General features: G+C 35.4%; 3 protein-coding genes across 7 annotated transcripts; all 3 read left to right on the top strand.

Moving 5' to 3' along the window:
* Positions 1-1,076: 1,076 nt before the first annotated feature.
* On the top strand, positions 1,077-4,784 carry LOC109864013 (major antigen-like). Its single transcript, XM_020444788.1, has one exon. It carries the CDS (start codon positions 1,077-1,079, stop codon positions 4,782-4,784), a length of 3,708 nt encoding a protein of 1,235 aa, XP_020300377.1.
* A 2,264-nt stretch (positions 4,785-7,048) lies between these two features.
* LOC109864007 (importin-5) lies at positions 7,049-14,662 on the top strand. Its single transcript, XM_020444774.1, has 14 exons — positions 7,049-7,211; positions 8,285-8,434; positions 8,605-8,831; positions 8,920-9,016; positions 9,313-9,878; positions 10,260-10,368; positions 10,534-10,833; positions 10,947-11,129; positions 11,205-11,331; positions 11,452-11,817; positions 11,891-12,144; positions 12,220-12,740; positions 12,826-13,045; positions 13,131-14,662. The coding sequence occupies exons 1-14, from the start codon at positions 7,131-7,133 to the stop codon at positions 13,218-13,220; spliced, it is 3,291 nt and encodes a 1,096-aa protein (XP_020300363.1). The 5' UTR covers positions 7,049-7,130; the 3' UTR covers positions 13,221-14,662.
* Positions 14,663-14,673: 11 nt separating this feature from the next.
* On the top strand, positions 14,674-20,251 carry LOC109864008 (choline-phosphate cytidylyltransferase A-like). 5 transcript variants are annotated; one of them, XM_020444776.1, is made up of 9 exons: positions 14,674-15,837; positions 17,598-17,748; positions 17,978-18,086; positions 18,203-18,319; positions 18,414-18,565; positions 18,659-18,880; positions 18,985-19,152; positions 19,243-19,367; positions 19,846-20,251. In XM_020444776.1, the coding sequence occupies exons 2-9, from the start codon at positions 17,638-17,640 to the stop codon at positions 19,946-19,948; spliced, it is 1,107 nt and encodes a 368-aa protein (XP_020300365.1). In that variant the 5' UTR covers positions 14,674-15,837; positions 17,598-17,637; the 3' UTR covers positions 19,949-20,251. The 5 variants fall into 5 exon arrangements, with proteins under 5 accessions (XP_020300365.1, XP_020300364.1, XP_020300366.1 ...); XM_020444775.1 differs by lacking the exon at positions 14,674-15,837 and adding an exon at positions 16,437-16,971; XM_020444777.1 differs by lacking the exon at positions 14,674-15,837 and adding an exon at positions 17,125-17,202.
* The last annotated feature ends 980 nt before the right edge of the window (positions 20,252-21,231 follow it).

The raw sequence follows: 21,231 nt of genomic DNA, 5'->3' as shown, positions 1-21,231 counted from the left end.
TATAATGTGTCCGAGTTTATATATATCGAGAATTTCGATCCCACTTCTCGTGAATTCTCAGTAATGCGAGACTATCATCGATGGCTTATGACAGCTTTCGAACGGAGAGACATTGAGACACGCGCATTATTCATCGAACTTCCGCTTCGTGCGAAGTTTGCGTGCATCTAGAGTAACCGGAAGTACGCGTACTGGTTACGTACGGCCCACATAATTAAGCGGTTGCTATAATTGAATTGCGCGCTGTATGCTCGCTGTGCAGTGTCCTCGTTAGAACAGTCTTATTAGGTGTTCCGATATTGAGGGACCGGAGGCGCAGCGATACTGAACGCTTCTTAAGTTTCGAGAGTTTCGAGAGTACTTGGACCACGGTTCGGTTCTGTTCAAGAACTTATCGAGAGGGCCCGTCATCAATTAAATCTGCGCGGTAATTGCAAAGGAAGGAGGAGAAAACACAGGGCGCTGGAGCTAGGGTTTCGAACTTTGTGAAACTTTGCGCTCCCTTTTTGCTTGGTGTTCGCCGCGCGTTAGTCGCTGCAAAATCAGCGTTTTACTAATCGAATCGGTGTAAGGAAACAACGCGCAAGTTTTTGCGATGCATATAATAAATACAGATATTATTGCGCAACTTTGCAGACGTTTCAATGAAACATGCGTACTGAATTTATGCACTCAGTAAAAAAGAACGCGCTTATATTTTTCTTACGCACGTGAGAAAATCGATTTTTTTTTACATTCGCGCGTACACATTCACTCTTTTATGGCGCACCAACATGGAAAAATTGTCAAGTATCGTTTTATAAATTAAATTCTATCAAAATCACATGACATAAATTTGTAAGCATCACACATAAAGTTAACATCAAATTAACATCATTTCCACAAATTAATTAATTAACAAAAGTAAGGTTATATAAATAATTAACGATAGAAACATTATTGTGACGATGATCACCATGTGAATGTTGACATTTTTTTATAAAATATTATTATTTAGCAAACTTTTTATCATCTTCCGTAAAAAAAAAAATATGCAGTTATAGATTTATATCAACCTAATAAAATTTAAAAACACAATGATGAGCGACGAATATCTCGACAAATATCTGCCAGTGATCGCTTTTGATGTCGTTATCGAGGAGAAGATAAGAATTGCCAAAAGGGCTGCGACAACGTTACATAAGCTGCACTATGTGATGCAGCAGATAAAGGAGTGGCGGGACGACAGCGCGAAACTAAAAAGCAATATCTGGCGAATGAAAATGGCTCTGCGCGCGGATGATGACAATGGGAATGATAATCAGCAAAACGATCTTTTGATTGTGCATCAGAAGGCAGAGATTAGTCGATTGGAGCAGGCGAAGGATGCTTTGGAGAATGAAGTGACGAGCTTGAGGCAAGTTTTGATGAAAACTAAGGAAGATATCACGCGTATCAGCGTCTGCGAATTAGGGAACGAGATTATCAGAATTGGCGATGGATTTTTGTGCGAGAAACAACGTCCGAACGACAACGAGATCCAGGGTGTTTCGAAAAAAGAGGCCGAGGACAGTTGCGAGACGAGTGTCGCACTCAATCAACTCAAAAACAAGTTGAGAAAGTTTGCGATGAGCGATCGAACGATCGAGGCGGTGTTCGCGAACGCGATCGGTAAAATCGTCGAAACTGTGGTTGGTCTGTCCGAGGAGCTCGTGAACGTCAACGAGTATCTGTATAGGTTTAAGGCAAAAAATAAAAATCTACATCACAAATTAGACCGGCTGAAAGCCATACTGCGCTCCAAATGCGGCAGTAGCGCGGAATATCGCAAGAAGATCGGCAAATTGAACAAACTTGTGCAACAATTGATGAGCAAGTTGGATCGGTTGAAAGTTATCCGCGAGAATGCGAATAGTGTAAACGAGAATTTCGACGTCGCAGATAGTCCGGACGTTATCGGACACGTGGAAAACTTGATAAATGATTTGAGAAACAATTTGAAGAGTGATCGCGAGGCGATCATTGTCGCCGGCGATCCAGATTGTTTGCGATACATGAAGAAAGTGATCGATTTGAGAGTAAACCTGAAAGTGCTGTTCGTGGAGTTCCAACGGTCGAACGCGCCAATAGACGAGCAATCAACGTGCGACAATGTTCCATACGATAAGTATTTGGTAACAGCCTCGTTATTCAACGATTTCTTAAAGAAACTCGACAGCGAAATTGGAAAATCGAAGATGAAACCGATGGATGATAAGTATTGCAAAATCGGAGATGTCAGCGGCTCGCAATACATGACGAAAATCGTGGAACTCGAAGACATCGTGAGAAAATCGGTCGCGGTAATCGCCGTTGTAAAACAGACTCCGTTCAGAATGATTAACGTGAACGAGAAGGACAAAATAGAGGAACTCGAGAACTTGATTGAGCGAATGTACTGTAAGGTGAAGAATCTTGAATTTTTCGACGATCGCGCGAGTTTACGCGAGAAAATCGAACAACTCGAAACTTTGGTCGCGCGTTTGAAACTGGAATCGGCGGAGAAGACGGAGCGTGAGAACGCGCTGAGCGGCGAATGCAAAAGCGTACGATCGACTTTAGACTGCGATCGTAAGAAGTACGAGAGGATTATTGCCATTATGCGCGAGGAGAACGTTAGTTTGCGAGAGAACATAATGAAACGGGAACAAGAGATATCGACGCGCGAACGCGAACGTTCCGAGCAACGCGTCACGGAAGTGCAACTGATGAAAACCGAAATTGATGCGGTGAGACAAAAATTGCAGAGCCTTCACGATGACAAAGAGACGCTATTAGGAGAAGCGGAAGGGATGCGTAATATTCTCCGCGAGAGAGACAAGGAAATTGAGAATATTATTACCCAACGGGACGCGCTGGCGGAAATCCTCAGGACTGAGGTGGAGGAGCTGAGGATGAAACTTGAGATCGCTTCCGACGAAAATGTGAAACTGAAAAGTATAATTGAGGTACTTGGCAACCGGAAGGTACGGCCGGACAAATTGAAAAGTTCAGAAGAGAAAGAGAACGACCGTGATAATAGCGAGCGTTATTCGCGGAGTTGTCCGCGAAATAATCAGCAGGCGGATGAATTGGAAGCAAAAGAGGAAAGATCGGAGAAAGACGATAGCAACAAATATACTGCGCTGCAGGATCAAGTTAAGAAATTCACGTTCGAGTGTGAAGGCCTTCGAGAGAAGATAAGCGAGCGCGAAGCTGCCGCGGAGAATTTCAAGTTGGAGCTGGAGCGAACACGAACGGAGCTCGAAGACGCGGTTGTAGAAGTGGCGCGTCTGCGAGCAGAGAACTCGAGAATCGTCGGCGATTTGGATACGCTGTCCGTACGACACACCGAGACTGAAGACCGCGTACGAGTGCTGTTGACTGAAAAGAACGAGCTGGCGACGCGTATTAATGTGCTCGATGATGAGAACGTCGCTCTGCAGGAGCGGTTGAATAAAGCGAGAGCGGAAAATGAATATCTTTCCATGGAATTGAATAAATCAAGAGTCGATAATGACGAAGCGAGAGCGCAAAACGCTCTTCTTCGAGTTATCTGCGACGAGAGAAAGTGCGAAATGAATCCGGAGAGAGACGACGCGAGCGTCGGCAGAATGTTTGGTGTCGATCAGCTGGGAACCCAGAACGCCAAGCGCGCGTCTTACGGCGAAAATAACGATCAATGCAGAAATCACTTAAGGAAGATCTATGTGCGAGACCAACCTGAGAAGGACGTGCGCGGATTCGCGGACGTTTGTAACGAGATTACATACAAGCAGGATTGTTCGGATGCCACGCGTACGAACGTAAAGGTCGAAATTGGCAAGGAGCGGCGGGACGGCGAAACAGTACTCAAAGTAGAATCTGATACATGTGCCGGCCGTGATAACAAAGCGAAGATCAAAGACACGCCGAAGGCTGAACTAAAGAGCTCGGAAGCCAACAATAAGGCTTTGAAACTAAAGCGAGCGAATTTGAGGTTCGAAAACTCCGGGATTACGATGGAACTTGCTCGCACAAAAGACAGATCGGAGAATTCGCCGCTGGTTTCGACGAATAGACCTAATAACGAAGAAATCATCGATCCGCGCTTGAGAACATTTCCGATCGTAAATATCGATCACGAGAAAAAGATGAGCGATTATCCCGATGATTTTCCAATGACATACAAAGATAAAACAGATTATTCCACGATAGTCGATATCGATCGGCTCGTGGCCGAGAATAAGACGCTGAAGCTGGAAGTAGGTATTCTGCGTGGCAGTCTCGATTCCAGTCGGACGGATAGCGAGAAAACTAAGATCGACCTTCGTACAGCGACGGACGAGATTCAGGCTTTGAAACTCGAGCTGATGAATCTGAGAACCGAGAAGGCGGCGCTGAGGTCACGATTCGAGATGTTGAAGGAAGAATTGAATGAACTGAAATCCGAGAGGACGGCCTTAAAAGATGAGCTCGCCGCTTCGAGGAAGTCGAACTTCAATCTTCGACTCAAAGCGAACGATCTACGATGTGCCAACGAAAGATTGAAAGAGACAAACACAGGATTGCAGAGTCGGTTGCAGGACGCATTGACGCGGATGAATGATTACATCGCGGTATTGGACGAAAGATTCAAAAATAACGTTGAAAGCGCGTTAAACAGTGGTTTGGAAAAGTACAATCTTGCAAAAAGAAATTTGCGCGCACTCGCCAAGCGACTGAATCAAAACGAGTGCGTCCTGGACAAGAGTCTTGGGCCGCAAACCGTCCAAGAGAATCTACAACATATAGAAGGACACAAATAATCGAGCTTTCACATCGATGGATACATCGTCAACTTTGAATGTAAAACAGTCGACTTTAATTGATTATGCTTTACATGTTTGATCTCTATATTGCACATATTAACGCGCTTGACGGTTCTTTGAACATTTATAAAGATAACTCACTGAGAATCGGCTTAAGATTGACTGACAAAACCTCCCTTGATGCGCGCAGCTACCTCATCTTTAGCTTGTAGGGCGCGACGAATAGTTAAAGCTAAACAGGACAATGATAACAGCGGCGTGACGACGATAAGGACGACGGTGTCGGTGGTGCGCGTAATAACGCATTAATCGCGCGCGCGCGCGCGAATGCCATTATCGCATACTCGGCGGACCACGGCACCACGTCGAAAATCCTTGTCTGAGATTATATAAGCAAAAAGCTGAAGCTCGCTTTGCAGCATAGTTAGCTCATCTATCATTCTCCTATAGACTGCCATAGTGCGATGTGGCACGTTGCAAATGAGTGGATGGTGTTCGAGCGCTTCTGCGTAATCATATTCTTCCTGTATCTTAGTCTTTAATCCTCAAATTTACCTTCTTAAGCTGCTGAAATTAAATTTCAACTTGCTGCGAGGAAAAGTGAAACATTTTTTGTTTCCCTATTCAAAGCGCGAACGGATAATGTAAAATTGACAGACTTGGCAAAAATAATGTAACATTTTTTCAATATTGCTACGGTGATATCTACACTTATTGTAATCGTTGCGCACAAATATTATTGTTCAATTTATACAAGACATTTTTCATACAAATTGCACATATATGATTGTTATATTCAAATCCGTATGTCGAAATTTTACAAGTTGAATTTCCATCGCACCTGTGGAGAAACATGTCACACTAAATGTCACAGTTTTACGAATTCTTTCATTATTTTTTTCCATTGTGTCTACAAGATTTCATATTGAACGATACAAGACCCCAATTTCAGTGCGTTATATTGTGCTTATGTATATAACGTAACAAAGTTTTTCAAAATTACTTGAATTAGAAATTTGTTGATTTTTGCGCGGTACACATAAAAGATAGAATAAAAACGCATTTGATGTACAAATATACGCTTGTACACACACGTGTTGAAATGTTTATTCTGTAATATCTTTCGTGATAAATCAACTGATCGCGGCTAACAGCGAACGTCACGCGTGTAAAAACGAAATTACCACATATAACGACAGATGTTACAACGAAATGTTTTGCATTTCCGCATGTGAGAGATACAAATCTATGCGGGTTTTTATCTATGATTTTGCATTTTTACAAATTAAATAGCTATTACTACACTTGCGTGTATCTAAATATTAACACATGTTGCGGCGGTCCAAAACATCTTTACGGTATTTACTGTACTCACAACAACACGATCAGTTTGATTTGGCCGCCCAGCCGCTACTGTCCGAAAGATAACACCCTCTAGTTGCGCCGACACTAAGATAGACGTATGTGTCTCTCTGTCGGTACATCTCTCCTTTTTAAGTCACGTTTTTAAAGACACGTGACTTTAAGGTCATTACACATAAAATTACTTAAGATCGTAAGACGTAGCCGTAAGGAAATTGACCAATAGGAAATTTACGTCCGAAAGTGATGGCGACATAGTATACATTCTGATTGGTCAATTTTCGTACGGCTACGCCTTACGGTTTTAAGTAATTTTATGTGTGATGGCCTTTAGACCTGGTTTATGCGGGCAAATAAGGCCTTGTTTTGGCCTTGTTTATGCGGGTAATAACTGTTAATTTATGCCGGAATTGGTACAGTTCAACTATAGGATTTCAATGCTTCTGTTATATTCTGTTATGCTTCTGTTAATAAACAGAAATATTAAAATCTTAGGCCCGCATAAACCAGGTCTTAGTGGCTAGGAATGCTAGGATGCAATTGTACTAGAATCATGTGCATCGCACATAGCACGGAATAGAACCATTTCCACGTTTGGACATGGCGTACGTATCGACAAGTCGCTCCTAGACACCGCTACGTAGTTGCCAATGTGCACCACCCGTGGACTTGCGCTAGCTTACGGGACGGAAAAACGATCGTAAAAACTCTTATGGACCTGGCCGCTCTCATTCTTCTTTTTGATTCTGCTGAACCCAACCATTGCTGTGTTCTGGAGAACAAGCTGCTTTGTAGCAATCGCACGTGATTGGTTCTTACTCTTAGAATCATTCAATCAGCGTCTTGCGTTGACAAGACGACAATTCAGCAATTGTTCTGCTGAACGCGGCCATTCATTCCGCGACAGATGGCGGCACTTGATCAGACGACGATCGCTCGAGTCAGTGCGCGTTGATTCAGTGCTTTATTCGTTTGGCGACAATGGCGGTGGATCTCGTTCAGTTTCAACAGCTTTTGAATACACTCCTCAGCACAGATAATGATGTTCGAACTCAAGCGGAGGTATGTATAATCCGTTTGTCGTTACGCCCGTACAAATGCAATCTGCATGTGAGACCGCGAATTTTTGCAACATGTCGCAATCACATTCGGACCACGTTGCCGACGTGTTGTCAAGACCTCGCATGTGGTGGATGTTACGCCGGCAGCCCGCGTGCGCATCCTCTTGATCGGCTGAAAACTAGTTGTTTACGATAATCGATGAAAACGAATGTCGCGAGGCAATTCAGCAAAATTCAATCGCATGTGACGACTGCTCGCGTGAGAAGACCAAGAAAAAAAATCCAAAATGGTGTCTTGCATGCGGACACCGCGCGTGCTGAGGCCATTATTTGCGCGCAACTCGCGAATTTCTCGGATGAATTTAGATAACGAGACTCGGGTTCAACGAGATATGCATGTCGTGTCCTGGGTGAAAAATATTGTTACACGCGCGTGCGTCTTGCGCTTTGCGTAACACGGCTCGCTGTATGCTTCGCCAAGGGACGCATCCAGTTTTCCCGCCTACGCTGGGTACTTTGCTCGATTTCTGGCGATCGCTGTAAAACTGACCGCACACGTGTTGCCCTTATTCGTTTACATATTTGACGATTGTGCAATTAGAGTACACTTTGATTCAAACAGCTTATAATTTTTTCTCGTTTTTACTTGCTGTACTAATGTGTGTTATATACACGTATATATAAATATGTACATACATATACATATACACACATATACGTTTTGCCTTTTACCTTGACTCACGGTCCGATCACGTGTCGAACGTAATTCGCCGAATATTCACGTGTGCTGGTTACAAATACGCACTGCGAAATAAGTTTCATTTTGTTGTGTAAAATAAAATTAATTTTGATTAAATTTTTTTTTTATTGAGTTTAGTATCTATATAATGTTATATTTACATATAAATTTTTTTTTTGTTTTTTTTTTTTAGTTTTTATTTACATGTAATAACGGACAAAGACTTATCTAATTATAGATATTAAATTACTATTAATATTGTTATACTTTATAAAAATACTTCTTATCATAATAAAAAACTAAAAAATAACTTTTTACTTTTTGGGATTATTTAGGATGCATATAATAATCTTCCAATGGAAAGTAAGGTGACATACCTTTTAAGTACTATTTGCAATGGCTCACTTGCAGAAGAAGTACGGACAATGGCAGCAGTACTACTGCGTCGCCTATTTTCTTCAGAATTTATGGATTTTTATCCTAAGGTGGTTATTAAGATTTTTTTTATTTTTATATGAGAATAAACACGTTTTTTTTTGCAATATACATTGTTGTTATTTATATTTTTTGGAACTTTTTATATCTTTTTATCACATATTCTATTTGATATCTTAAGTCAAAGGTCAGTTTAAAATAGATTTGATACATATTTCAGATTCCACCAGAAGCTCAAGTTCAGTTAAAGGAACAACTTTTATTGTCAGTCCAAAATGAACAGTCAGAAACTATAAGACGCAAAATTTGTGAAGTTGTGGCTGAAGTTGCTAGGAATCTAATAGATGAAGAGGGCAACAATCAATGGCCAGAATTTCTGCAGTTCCTATTTCAGTGTGCGAATAGTCCAGTACCAGCATTGAAAGAAAGTTCGCTTCGTATGTTCACGTAAGATCCTTTTAATTTTAATTCATTTGAAATACCATTTGCTAGGAAACGAAGTAAAAATAAATGAATGTAAAATTTATTTACATAGATCCGTCCCAGGTGTATTCGGAAATCAACAAGCAAATTATCTCGATCTAATAAAACAAATGTTACAACAATCCGTTCTAGATATGGCAAATTATGAGGTAATATACAGTTTTTATAAATTTGTTTTTTTAGTAAGTCTACTGGAAGACAGATACACGAGTTATGACAAGATTAAATTGCTCGTCACATAATTCTTCCAAAACTATAAAATATGCTTTCTGATGACTGTAACTTGTAAAGTACTAATTTACAGACAGATACGGGGCATACAAAAGTTTAGTTGTAATTTTTGTATTAATAACTTCTTAATTAAATATATTTTTCAAATTACTAATTTTTTTTTTTTTTATTTCGAAAAGAGAGAGAAACTAATAAAGTTGCGATTGTTTCATAGGTCAGATTTCAAGCAGTAAGAGCTATTGGAGCATTCATAGCATTACACGACAAAGAAGAAAATATACACAAACATTTTGTTGAGCTACTTCCAGCGCTTGTACAAGTAACTGCGTTGTCTATAGAAAAGCAGGACGATGATGCTCTTTTAAAAGTATTAATAGATCTCGCTGAAACTACACCAAAATTCCTCAGGGGACAATTAGATAATATAATGCAAATGTGCATGACTGTATTTTCTGATGAAGATATGTCTGATTCCTGGAGGCAATTAGCGCTTGAAGTTTTGGTAACTTTGGCAGAAACCGCACCAGCGATGGTACGAAAAATTGGTGGAAAATATATCTCATCGTTAGTGCCATTGGTACTGAAGATGATGACTGATCTAGAAGAAGACGAAAAATGGAGTTTTTCTGATGAAATTATTGAAGAAGATAACGATAGTAATAATGTAGTTGCTGAAAGTGCTTTAGATAGATTAGCATGTGGTTTGGGAGGTAAAACTATGCTCCCACAAATTGTGCAAAATATACCTTCTATGTTAAATAACAGTGATTGGAAATACAGGTATATATGTTGTTATACTATATTATATATATGATGTTTAACATATAATTGTACATATATGACATATAAATACATATAATTAACAGTGTCACAGAAAAGTCAGCAGTTACATACTCTTATGTAAGTAATTGCGTTACTTCTGTGATAGAGTAAACCATCAAGATAACTCTTTTTCATTGCTGTATTAGCAGTTGGAACTTGAGATTCTTGTTGGATGTTTAAAAGAGAGTTGGCAATTATTCTGTATAATTGCTATAGTTTTAAAACATACAGTTTTTTCGATGTTTATAAGTAATTTTTCTTTTTTTCTTTTACATAGAAATAAGTTTTGCATAAAAGTGATAGAGAATTTAAAAAATATACATACGTTTTTTTATTTAGACATGCAGCACTCATGGCTATATCAGCTGTTGGTGAAGGGTGCCATAAACAAATGCAAGATCTTTTACCACAAATAATGGATGGTGTTATACAGTATCTTCAAGATCCAGTAAGTATTTAAGACATACTTTAAAACGACCTTAAATATAAGATTCGATTATGAATATCAGCTATAATTTTGAAATATAAAATTTTCTCAGAACAAATCGGAGATCAGAACAAATATACTCTTATTTTTCTTTTTCTTTTTTTCTTTTTTCTTTTTTTTTTTTAGCATCCTCGTGTAAGATACGCCGCTTGCAATGCTGTAGGACAAATGTCAACGGATTTTTCGCCTATATTTGAGAAGAAATTTCATGATAAAGTTATTCCTGGATTATTAATGGTGTTGGATGATAACGAAAATCCTAGAGTTCAAGCGCATGCCGGTGCTGCTCTTGTCAATTTCAGTGAAGAATGTCCGAAACATATTCTGACGCCATATCTCGATGCCATAATGGGCAAACTTGAATCTATATTAACTGCTAAGTTTCAAGAATTGGTAGAAAAAGGAACTAAGCTCGTAATTGAACAAGTATGTTAAATTATAATTAATCGTAAAATATATAAACTCTAATTCTAAAAAAAATAGAATTTAAATATAAAATCTACATGTATTTTGCGCTATATGAATCTGTCTTCATACAGGTTGTCACAACAATCGCTTCAGTTGCTGATACTTGTGAAGAACAATTCGTAACTTACTATGATAGATTAATGCCTTGTTTAAAGTACATTATTAAAAATGCGAATCAACAAGAACACAAAATGTTACGAGGCAAAACCATCGAATGTGTCAGTCTTATAGGTCTAGCTGTTGGTCCAGAAAAAGTAATTGATAAATTTTGATTTGTTTTTTTTAAAGATAAGTTTTATTGCCATTTAAAATTATTCAAATTTTAACAGTTTATTGCCGATGCTAGCGATGTTATGGATATGTTACTGAAAACTCATTCAGAAGGTGATCTTCCGGATGATGATCCGCAAACCAGTTATCTTATATCTGCTTGGGCAAGAATTTGTAAGATTCTTGGTAAGACGAAACGGATTCTAAACATACAAAAAGTTGTTTTAATAATTGCAGTTTCCGAAATACAGGATTTCTTTCTGAAATGTATAATTTTATTTTCTCTGTATTTTTGTCTCTCTACAGGAAAACAATTTGAGCAGTATCTACCGTTGGTGATGGGACCTGTATTACGAACAGCTGCTATGAAGCCGGAAGTTGCATTACTGGATAATGACGACATGGAAGGCATTGAAGGTGATCTTGATTGGCAGTTTGTTTCACTAGGAGAACAACAAAATTTCGGAATTAAAACAGCAGGTTTAGAAGATAAAGCTTCTGCGTGCGAAATGTTGGTTTGTTATGCGCGAGAATTGAAAGAAGGCTTTGCGGATTACGCCGAAGAAGTAGTTCGATTAATGGTTCCGATGTTAAAGTTTTATTTCCACGATGGTGTTAGAATTGCTGCCGCGGCAAGCTTACCGTATCTTTTGGACTGCGCTAAAATAAAAGGTTATTATATAAATAGTAATTTGTATAAAATGTTATAAAATTCTATGTTAATATGTACGTGTTAAATATTTAGGTTCGCAGTATTTAGAAGGTATGTGGGCTTATATCTGCCCAGATTTATTGAAAGCTATTGATACAGAGCCAGAGTGTGAAGTACTGGTAGAACTTTTGGCCTCGTTAGCAAAATGTATCGAAACACTGGGTGCTGGTTGTTTGAGTGTACCGCATATGACTGAACTCTTACGACTTTTGGATAAATTACTTAATGATCACTTTGAGAGAGCCGTTGCTAGACTGGAAAAACGAAAGGACGAAGACTATGACGAGGTAATTACTCGACTGTAAATTCTTCACAGTTTTGCTTTATATATTTTTTATATATTTACATTTATTGGATTACAGGTCGTTGAAGAACAACTTGCTGACGAAGACAACGAGGATGTATTTACCCTCAGCAAAATTGCTGATATTTTACACGCATTGTTTGCGACTTACAAGACTTCGTTTTTTCCTTATTTCGATCAGATTTGCGGACATTTTGTAAAATTACTCAGTCCCGAAAGACCCTGGGCGGATCATCAATGGGCTTTGTGTGTTTTTGATGACATAATAGAATTTGGAGGACCTGACTGTGCGAAATATCAGGAACTTTTCCTACGACCGATGATTCAATACGTTACTGATAAATCTCCCGAAGTTAGACAAGCGGCAGCTTATGGCTGTGGAGTTTTAGGCCAGTTTGGTGGAGAGGGTTTTGCACAAGCATGTGCGGAAGCCATACCGAAACTAATAGAAGTTATTAATGATCCTGAATCTAGATCGGCAGGGAACATAAATTCCACTGAAAATGCTATCTCAGCAGTAACAAAAATTCTTAAGTATAATAATAAAGCAATCAATGTTGATGAAATTCTTCCACATTGGTGAGTTCTAAGTCCACATTAGTAAGTCCTCTTTGTTGTGTTTAAAAAAAAGCATGAATTAACATTTAATAAACTTTTTGTGCAGGTTAACTTGGCTACCAGTTACCGAAGATGAAGATGAAGCCCCTCATGTTTACGGATATCTGTGTGATTTGATTGAAGCAAACCACGCAGTGATATTAGGAAGAAATAATGCGCATTTGCCCCGACTCATAAGCTTTTTCGCCGAAGCGCTACTTAGAAAAGCTGTGCCTACTGACAATCCTGTCATGTCTAGAATGATTAGTATCGTTAGAGAAATACAGGTGGATCAAAATACGATAAAAAGTTTGATTAAAGTTCTCATTTATATTTATGATGTTTTCTAACAATAGATATTATCTTTTTCAGAATAATGAGACTATGTTTCAAGCAACTATAATGCAATTGACAGCGGAGCAGCAACATGCACTACACGAGGCACTGAGCGCGTTAAGTTGAACTTCTGTACGTGCTCTATCGTAATATAAATTTAAAAAAGAATATAATAAATACCATCGCGTTAATCAATCTTCTGAGGAAATCACAGAAATTCTAGGTAGTTAGATTATACCTATCAAACGTAAGCAAGTATATATTTTAAGTGTTTCATATATTATTTCCTACGTATTTGTTGAGTATATATACTTTCTTATCAGATTCTCACAGTTTTTTGTTATCAGGGAATGTTGAAAATTTGTTTATTACCTAATTTACAATGCTGCGATAAATGAGATTAAAGCCAGCGGCACACAGTGCGTTTCTGTAGATTGCTAAGATTTGCTCGCTTGCTACCGTGTAGTGCACAACAGTGCAGAAAGTGTTGCAAGTGTTGGTTGTGTTGCTAGCTTGGCCTCACAAAGTATGGATTTTCATGTTGGTTGAACAGTTGTGACTCGACTCGATTCTTGAACAGCTTCTGATTAATCACGGAAATCCAGCAGCGTAGCCAGTAGAACACAAGTTTTAGCAAGATAACCAGTATGCAAGCGATCTAATAGATAAAAATGCACTGTGTCGCTGACTTAACTCAAAAGACATTTTATAAAATTGAATGAACTCAGTATGACACAAATTTCTTGGGGAAATTAGTATATAAAACAAATTCTTAAACTATTTTAAACTTAATATTTATTTAGACATAATGTTTATACATTTTTTGCACGATCAATCAATTAAAAAATTCACAAATATTATGTTTAATTAAAAAATATTTTCCGCCATTGAAAGCCGAACGATGTTAAATTACTCGAAACAGCGAACTGTAAGGTTCACAAATGCAAAATACAACTTTTTTATATAAACATAATCAATTATGATTTTATCATTATAGAATAGGTTTTTCCTACATTGTATCTATATTCTCAAGATATTTTTTTTGTTTTGTCAAAATAAAGTCAACATAAAATAGACTAGAATTTCGTAGCCAAGAAGCGAAATTCTATCCAGTGTAGCCATGAAGCGAAAATCATTGTGATTTATAATAGATATTTTTATTATTAAACTTAGATATCCCGTAGATGTTATTTAATTATAATATCGCAATAATGTAATATTGAGGTATACGAATGCCTTTTGAATGAAACGTAATGAAGCTTTAAAATACCTTTGGAGGTGATATTCATAGTTGTTTATTGAAAAAAATAAGACCGTCTAATTTGTGTATGTTCATATGCATATAAAGCATACAAACATAAATAAGACGATCTTAAATTAAGATCCGATTGTGAATATCGTCTTAGTTTAATGATCATTATAAAGCTGTAACATAAGATCTAATAAATGTTTTGCATAGGAAAGCAAAAACATGTGTGAATTAAATAGTGATTACAATTTTTCTTGTAATTTTACAGTTACTTTATATACATTGAGTTTTATTTTTTTAGCTGTAACTTTTTCAAACATATGCAACTAATTTAATATTGCTAGAAAATTAAAAAAGCAAATAAAAAATGACATGTAGAAGCTTAGGTAAATTAACAATAAAACTAATTGATGCTACGCGCATTACGTTTCCTTCGATTGATGTTAACACGCGATAGAAAAAAACATCAATATTAAACAAAGAGAACTGAGTAAAACAACTTGTTTCAACAATCCCCTTATTACTAATTTATTTTACGCTACATGATCTAATATCTACGACTATTAAAAAAACCGTTTTATGGAAAGAAAATTTATCTGTATAAAATATCCGCAGCTACTTTTAACACAAATTCTTTGAATAATGATTTTTTTTTTAAGTATAAATCTAGAGAGAAGTAAAAGTAACAAATAAACATTTGCATTTGTACATACGTTGTCAGAATATATAAACGACAAACAGGTGTATAAAAAGTTGAATTGCTCGATTGTATGTATTCTTGATATTCAGCAGACACTGCCTCGATAACTGTTTTGCAGATAATAAACATCATAATCTTTTACAATTGCACACGTGCAATTAGCATGTAATTTTCAAGACATACGAAAATCACTCTTGAGTTTTTCATGCAACACATTTGTGACAGTAAGCTGAATAAAAATTACACACACAATCAGTGTAAAAAAAAATTTATACATAATTCTTATATAATTATAGAGATTATTTTAAAGTTATATTATTAATTCACAAATAAATCTCAGCTTTGTAATCACTCGATTGTGTTTTTATGAGTCATGCTATATTATATTTTCTCGTATGAGTATATGTACACGTACACTTGTGTGTCCGATAATGTGTCATGTCGGACGCATACCTACATGACGCCGGCGATCATCCGATGTTACGTCATCGTTAGCTTCTCGTTCTACCACGATTTCAGTCGCGACTACCGTACCGTATGTTTTCATTGCACTCACGGCAATTCACTTATATCATTGTGGAAAAGAACCGCGACGGCACTGATAATAAACTTCGAAAACTACTGGCAACACGTTTTATTCCATTCTTGAAATAGATTAAGAATTTCTGCGGTGTTTTAATCTTTCATAGTGTAGTGATTATTTTGAAATTTAGCCATATCCCCGCCCACAACAGTACTCTCGGCACATTGATCAAGGAGTGCGGTCTTGCACGTGCGGTCACCTCAGTTACATGGTAATTTACATTTATAATTTTATCTCTGAAATTTATAATAGTACGAGTCAAATGCCAGATGTACTATAGAATTCTTGAGTTTGATAAATTCACAAGTCATATATATATATATATATATATATATATATATATATATATATATATATTTGGGGAAGAAACTCATACGCGAGTAATCATATAAAACAATATTACTTCGCTTATCTAAATCGAATATGTTTTTACTATAGATTTTGAGAATTTTTGTGATTTTTTGACAAACAGGAGTAAGTATATATACATATAGTTTACAATTTATTTCCTAGTGACAGAACATTTGGTATCATTATGCGGAATAGTGGATCTATTTAGGAATACAGAACAAATACAATTTCCTTTTCTTGGTTAAAATTTAAGCAGATTACAAATTTAAAATTTATAATTAAAAATTTAAAGATGCACATTGTTGCACATTCAACAGTGCAGTAGATGTATTAGAAATATTGTATCAAATCAACGTACATTTTTTAGTTTTTTTTTTTTTTTTTTATATGTATAACATTTTCAGTTTAAAAAGCAAGCAACAAAATAGAAAAAAGCGATAAGATTGACCCGTTAAGTAGGTGTTCGACCAATCCTTTCAGAGCAGTTGTCTTCTGATTTGTTCTCAGCTGCAAACAATAGATAAATATAATTCGTCCTGACGCGTGGCCAATCACACGTTTCGTATAAAAAAGAATACCAATATATAGTACTCTTTATTTAGCACGACGATTGGTTCCTTTTGGTGACTGCGCGAGAACGTGCAAGTGGTAGTGGTAAACGTCAGCTGTGAGACGCACCAGTGTTAATTAGTCATTGTCAGAGACTAGTCGGAGGAAGTCGGAGTAGTTAAAATATCTCGATTTTTTTGATAAGTAAATCTGTATTAACATGTAAAGTGTCCTGCTGCAATAACAACGTTGTATCGTGGAACTTGTCGGTTTCAACAATCTTGTTTTTTTTCTCGCTCTCTGTTACACTATTATCTATTATATTAGCGTGATTTTGGACGCAAAATCGCACAATACGATAGCAGGTTTCTTTCCGCTCGATCTCATACTAATGTGTTATATTTTATCATCGACCAGGAATATCAGGATTTACGATTCGATAGCTGTAAGTGGCTTGATAAAATTTTAGCTTGCAACACATTGTGACGCATTATTTCCTGCATGTACCTATCAATAAAAAAATGTCGTTTGTTTTTATAGTCTTCACTGTAATGCGGTCTTTCTCTCTCTCTCTCTCTCTCTCTCTTCCTTCCCGTCTTTTTTCTTTTTTTTTCCCGAACGTGCGTGCCACGCGGCTCGCAGGCGCGGTCTTACATGACATCGTCGTCGACCGGAGGTACACCGTAGGTCGAAGATCTCGATCCTGAGTTTTCTTGCTTGCTCATTAAACTTCCATTTCAAAAAAAATGCCACGGATTATGTCGCGTTTGCTATTTATCCATAATCATTTAATTGTGATTATCACACTAACCTGTTATATATTACAAAAATTAATTTTGTTTGACAAACATGTGTGTAAGATATACAATGATGTTTTATTAGGTTATATGTTTATAAAATGTATATTGTGATGGTTAAAAATATTGTAACAAAAGTATACTTTTATATGTTTTAATCAATAGAATGTGTTCTATATATTTCACAATAGAAATGCATTTTATATATTTTTCCTTTAGAATTTAAAATTATATTGTAATAATATTTAACTGCAGTAGTTTTCTACATTTATAGTTGAACCAAAGCTGCATGGCAACAATTCTGCAATAAGAAAATGTCAAGGAAGCGTCCTAGAGAAGACACTATGCTGAATACTGTATCTTATCAGAATAATTTTAATGGAGAAAGTGCATCCTGCTCTAGGGAAGATTTTCCAATTTATCCTGTAAGCATTTCAATTCTATAAAATATTTTGTTATAATTATTTTACAAAGTAAAAGGTGCATAGTTAAACACAACAGAAAATAATGTTTTGCAATATTATTAATATTTGTTTTATATTTATATACAATAATGTATGAACAAACTAAAACTAGAAAATATAAGTTACATTATTAAGTATAACAATTAATATATATTAGTAACTTAAATATATTTTTATATTGTTGTTTTAGTCTATCTGTAAAGAAGCACCTTTCAGCGATGATCCAGATGCAATTGCAGAGAGAAATGCTTGTGATTATAATATAAAAATTACTTTAAAACAAGCAAGAGCTGGTAAAGGTATATCTTAAAAAAGACTTAAAACTTATCATAGAAAGACAAAAAATAATTGCTTTAAGATAGATATTTATTTTTCAAAATATATACATGTATATTATTTAATTTTTTTTTTCTAGCTCCTAGAAAAATTAGAGTCTACGCTGATGGTATTTATGATCTTTTCCATCAAGGCCATGCAAGGCAACTGCTACAAGCTAAGAACATTTTTACAAATGTTTATCTTATTGTTGGTGGTATTTATCACAAATATTACTGTAAAAAAATTTATTCTATATAGATGTTAAAAATCGTGTGTGTATATTTATTATTTCTAATTTTGTCTCATAGTGTGTAACGATGAATTGACACATAGTAAAAAAGGAAGAACTGTAATGACTGATCTAGAGAGATATGATGCAGTCAGACATTGCAGATACGTAGATGAAGTAGTGCGAGATGCACCTTGGGAACTTCATGATGAATTCATTGAAAAGCACAAGGTGTTTATATATGTTTTTACATTTTTAAATTTCCAAAATAAACCGAAACTTCTTTTGCACAAGTAGAAATGTAAATATCTGTTAATGTTGTAGATTGACTTTGTTGCTCACGATGATATACCATATATGACAGATGATGGATCAGATGTTTATGCCAAGTTAAAAGCTAAAGGTATGTTTGTAGCTACGCAAAGAACAGAAGGAGTTTCTACTTCAGACATAGTGGCGAGAATAGTAAAAGATTACGATATATATGTTAGAAGAAATCTTGCACGAGGGTATAGTGCAAAAGAGCTCAACGTTTCTTTTCTTAATGTAAGTTTATTCTTAACATAGTGCTTTAGATTATATATAAACGTAATATTATAATCATTTAAAAAGATGTAAAAGATGATTCAACAATAAGAACAATTGTACAGGAAAAAAAGTTCCGTCTGCAGAATAAGTTCGATGATCTAAAAGATAAAGGAAAACGTGTAATGGAAAATATTGGTGAAAAACGAATGGATATGATCAGTAAATGGGAAGAGAAATCTCGGGATTTCATTGACGCTTTCCTTTTATTGTTCGGAAGAGAAGGCAGATTGGTACATAACTGTTATACAACTTTTTTCTTATATAAGTATATAAAAATATAGAAATATAACATATTGAATGTTGTCTTTTTATATTTTTAGTCTACAATTTGGAATGAAAGTAAAGGCCGTTTGATGCAAGCGTTATCTCCACCAGCAAGTCCGAAAAGAGATGGTAGTCCAAACAGTAGTAGTAACAGCAGCCATAATGATGAAGATCAGACAAGGTAAACAAAAATCAGAATGTATTTCTGTGACTACATTATTTTTTACACTCGAAATTGAGAATAATAAGGCAATATACAGGGTGTCTCACCTAACTTGAGCATTCTAAATATCTAGCTTATTTTTTATGATAGGAGAATGCCGAAAAGGGTCATTATTCAGTTCGAGGAGGCAAATACTGTAATAAACAAGAAATTTTTTCAAGGTCATATTTTTTAAGATTTCAAGGTCATTGTCATTTTTTATCTGAAAGTACATATTTTTATCTTCGCGATATGATAAACAAGGTCAAGGCGAATCTGAAAAGTTCTTGTTTATTACAGTATTTGTCTCTTCGAACTGAATAATGATCCTTTTCGGCATCCTCCTATCATAAAAATGAGCGAGATATTTAGAATGCTCAAGTTAGGTGGGACATCCTATATATATACGTTTTAATAGTTCTGTCTTCATTTTAAATTATTTTATCTTATGTCACAGTCCACCGCCAAAGAAAACAGGACGCTACGAGTTTTCGCAAAATAATCAGTATTTAAGTGATGATTATAGTGATGATGAAGAAGAACATCTACGCTCGAAATGATAACTGTATTTGTTTAAACAGCATGTTTTCTCTGACCAAAAAATTATACTATCGTTATTAATTGTATTCACTTGGAAGTTTAGATAAATTTATATAGCTGATAACGTGCTGATACTATAAACTCTATGCTTAATAAAATTTGTATGGTATAGTAATACTATACATATATTAAAAAACAGAATAGCTTTTTGTAACGTGAAGCGGCTTAGTGTGATTTTTACAGATTTTATTATTTAAATTATTGTGCGCTATTCAGTTCCTATGTTTCATGATGCGAATAAAATACTTGTATTTTTAATTTGATATTTATTATAGTTTTAAATTTAGTTGTAACATACCTATACATTTTTAAAAGTAAACAAATTTAAAAATTGTTTATATATTTATTATAATATATAAATGTGTATAAAAGATCATCTCTAGAGCATTCTTCTTTATATATTACACATGTTAGAATACTTTACGAGATAAATTTTTTATACAAAATTTTATAAAAAACCATCTTATAAAATGTAATAAGTTTCTTTTCTACCTTTATAGATGCACATTTAAGTATAATATATTTATGCAATTAAACGTGTATATTAAAAGAAAAATTGAAACAAAATAAAAAAAATATACTATTAAAACATTTATGAGTTATGGCAACGTGAGTATATGATTCGAAAGAAATAACCTTTAACGATACAAGTTTTCAAACTTCTATATATAAAAAATGATTATATCTATGTATACAATCATTTACTTATATAAATTATTTATTACATATAATATAGGTATAATCACGTTGATTGGCTGATTTGATCAACACAATTAATCACTTCCATGAGATCTGCGACCCGTGTCTATATCTTATGTAGATAGACCCTTATACGCAGCATATTCAAAAAGTCAAAAAATCTTAACTTAAACTATAGACAGAAGTTGAAGAACAAATTATTATTATGTTTCAACTTGTGAAGTATATGACTGTAATGAAAAAATACCAAGTCTTTATTCTTAAAGATTTTAGTCTTACATGTCTCTTTTTTTTTTGCAAAGTAAACATATTAATGTATTAGTACACAGTACATTTTAAAAGAAAACCAGAAATCTATAAAAGCAAGTAAAGATACTGAGAGTTTAATTACTAAACAATGTGTTTAATGCACTTACAAAAAAGATCTGATCTGTTCTTTTGTAATTATAACAACAATTATATTCATTATATTTGTTATATTCGCAATTATAGAATATTTTTTCTGCGCAAAGAATTGTAACGTATACGTGTGCTGTATCTGCAA

Source organism: Pseudomyrmex gracilis, unplaced genomic scaffold (assembly GCF_002006095.1).
Source record: "Pseudomyrmex gracilis isolate BER0280 unplaced genomic scaffold, ASM200609v1 scaffold_16, whole genome shotgun sequence".
NCBI lineage: Eukaryota > Metazoa > Arthropoda > Insecta > Hymenoptera > Formicidae > Pseudomyrmex > Pseudomyrmex gracilis.
This window is presented reverse-complemented; position numbering and strand designations above follow the sequence as displayed.

Bases quoted from the DNA above. Each gene is read 5' to 3' on its own strand.
- LOC109864008 (XM_020444776.1), top strand. From the start codon at position 17,638: ATGTCAAGGAAGCGTCCTAGAGAAGACACTATGCTGAATACTGTATCT. The intron at 18,881-18,984 runs GTAAGTTTATTC...ACAATTGTACAG, and splicing joins TCAACGTTTCTTTTCTTAAT to GAAAAAAAGTTCCGTCTGCA. The intron at 19,153-19,242 runs GTACATAACTGT...TTATATTTTTAG, and splicing joins TCGGAAGAGAAGGCAGATTG to TCTACAATTTGGAATGAAAG.
- LOC109864007 (XM_020444774.1), top strand. From the start codon at position 7,131: ATGGCGGTGGATCTCGTTCAGTTTCAACAGCTTTTGAATACACTCCTC. The intron at 9,879-10,259 runs GTATATATGTTG...TTTTTTATTTAG, and splicing joins AACAGTGATTGGAAATACAG to ACATGCAGCACTCATGGCTA. The intron at 12,145-12,219 runs GTAATTACTCGA...ATTGGATTACAG, and splicing joins AGGACGAAGACTATGACGAG to GTCGTTGAAGAACAACTTGC.
- LOC109864013 (XM_020444788.1), top strand. From the start codon at position 1,077: ATGATGAGCGACGAATATCTCGACAAATATCTGCCAGTGATCGCTTTT.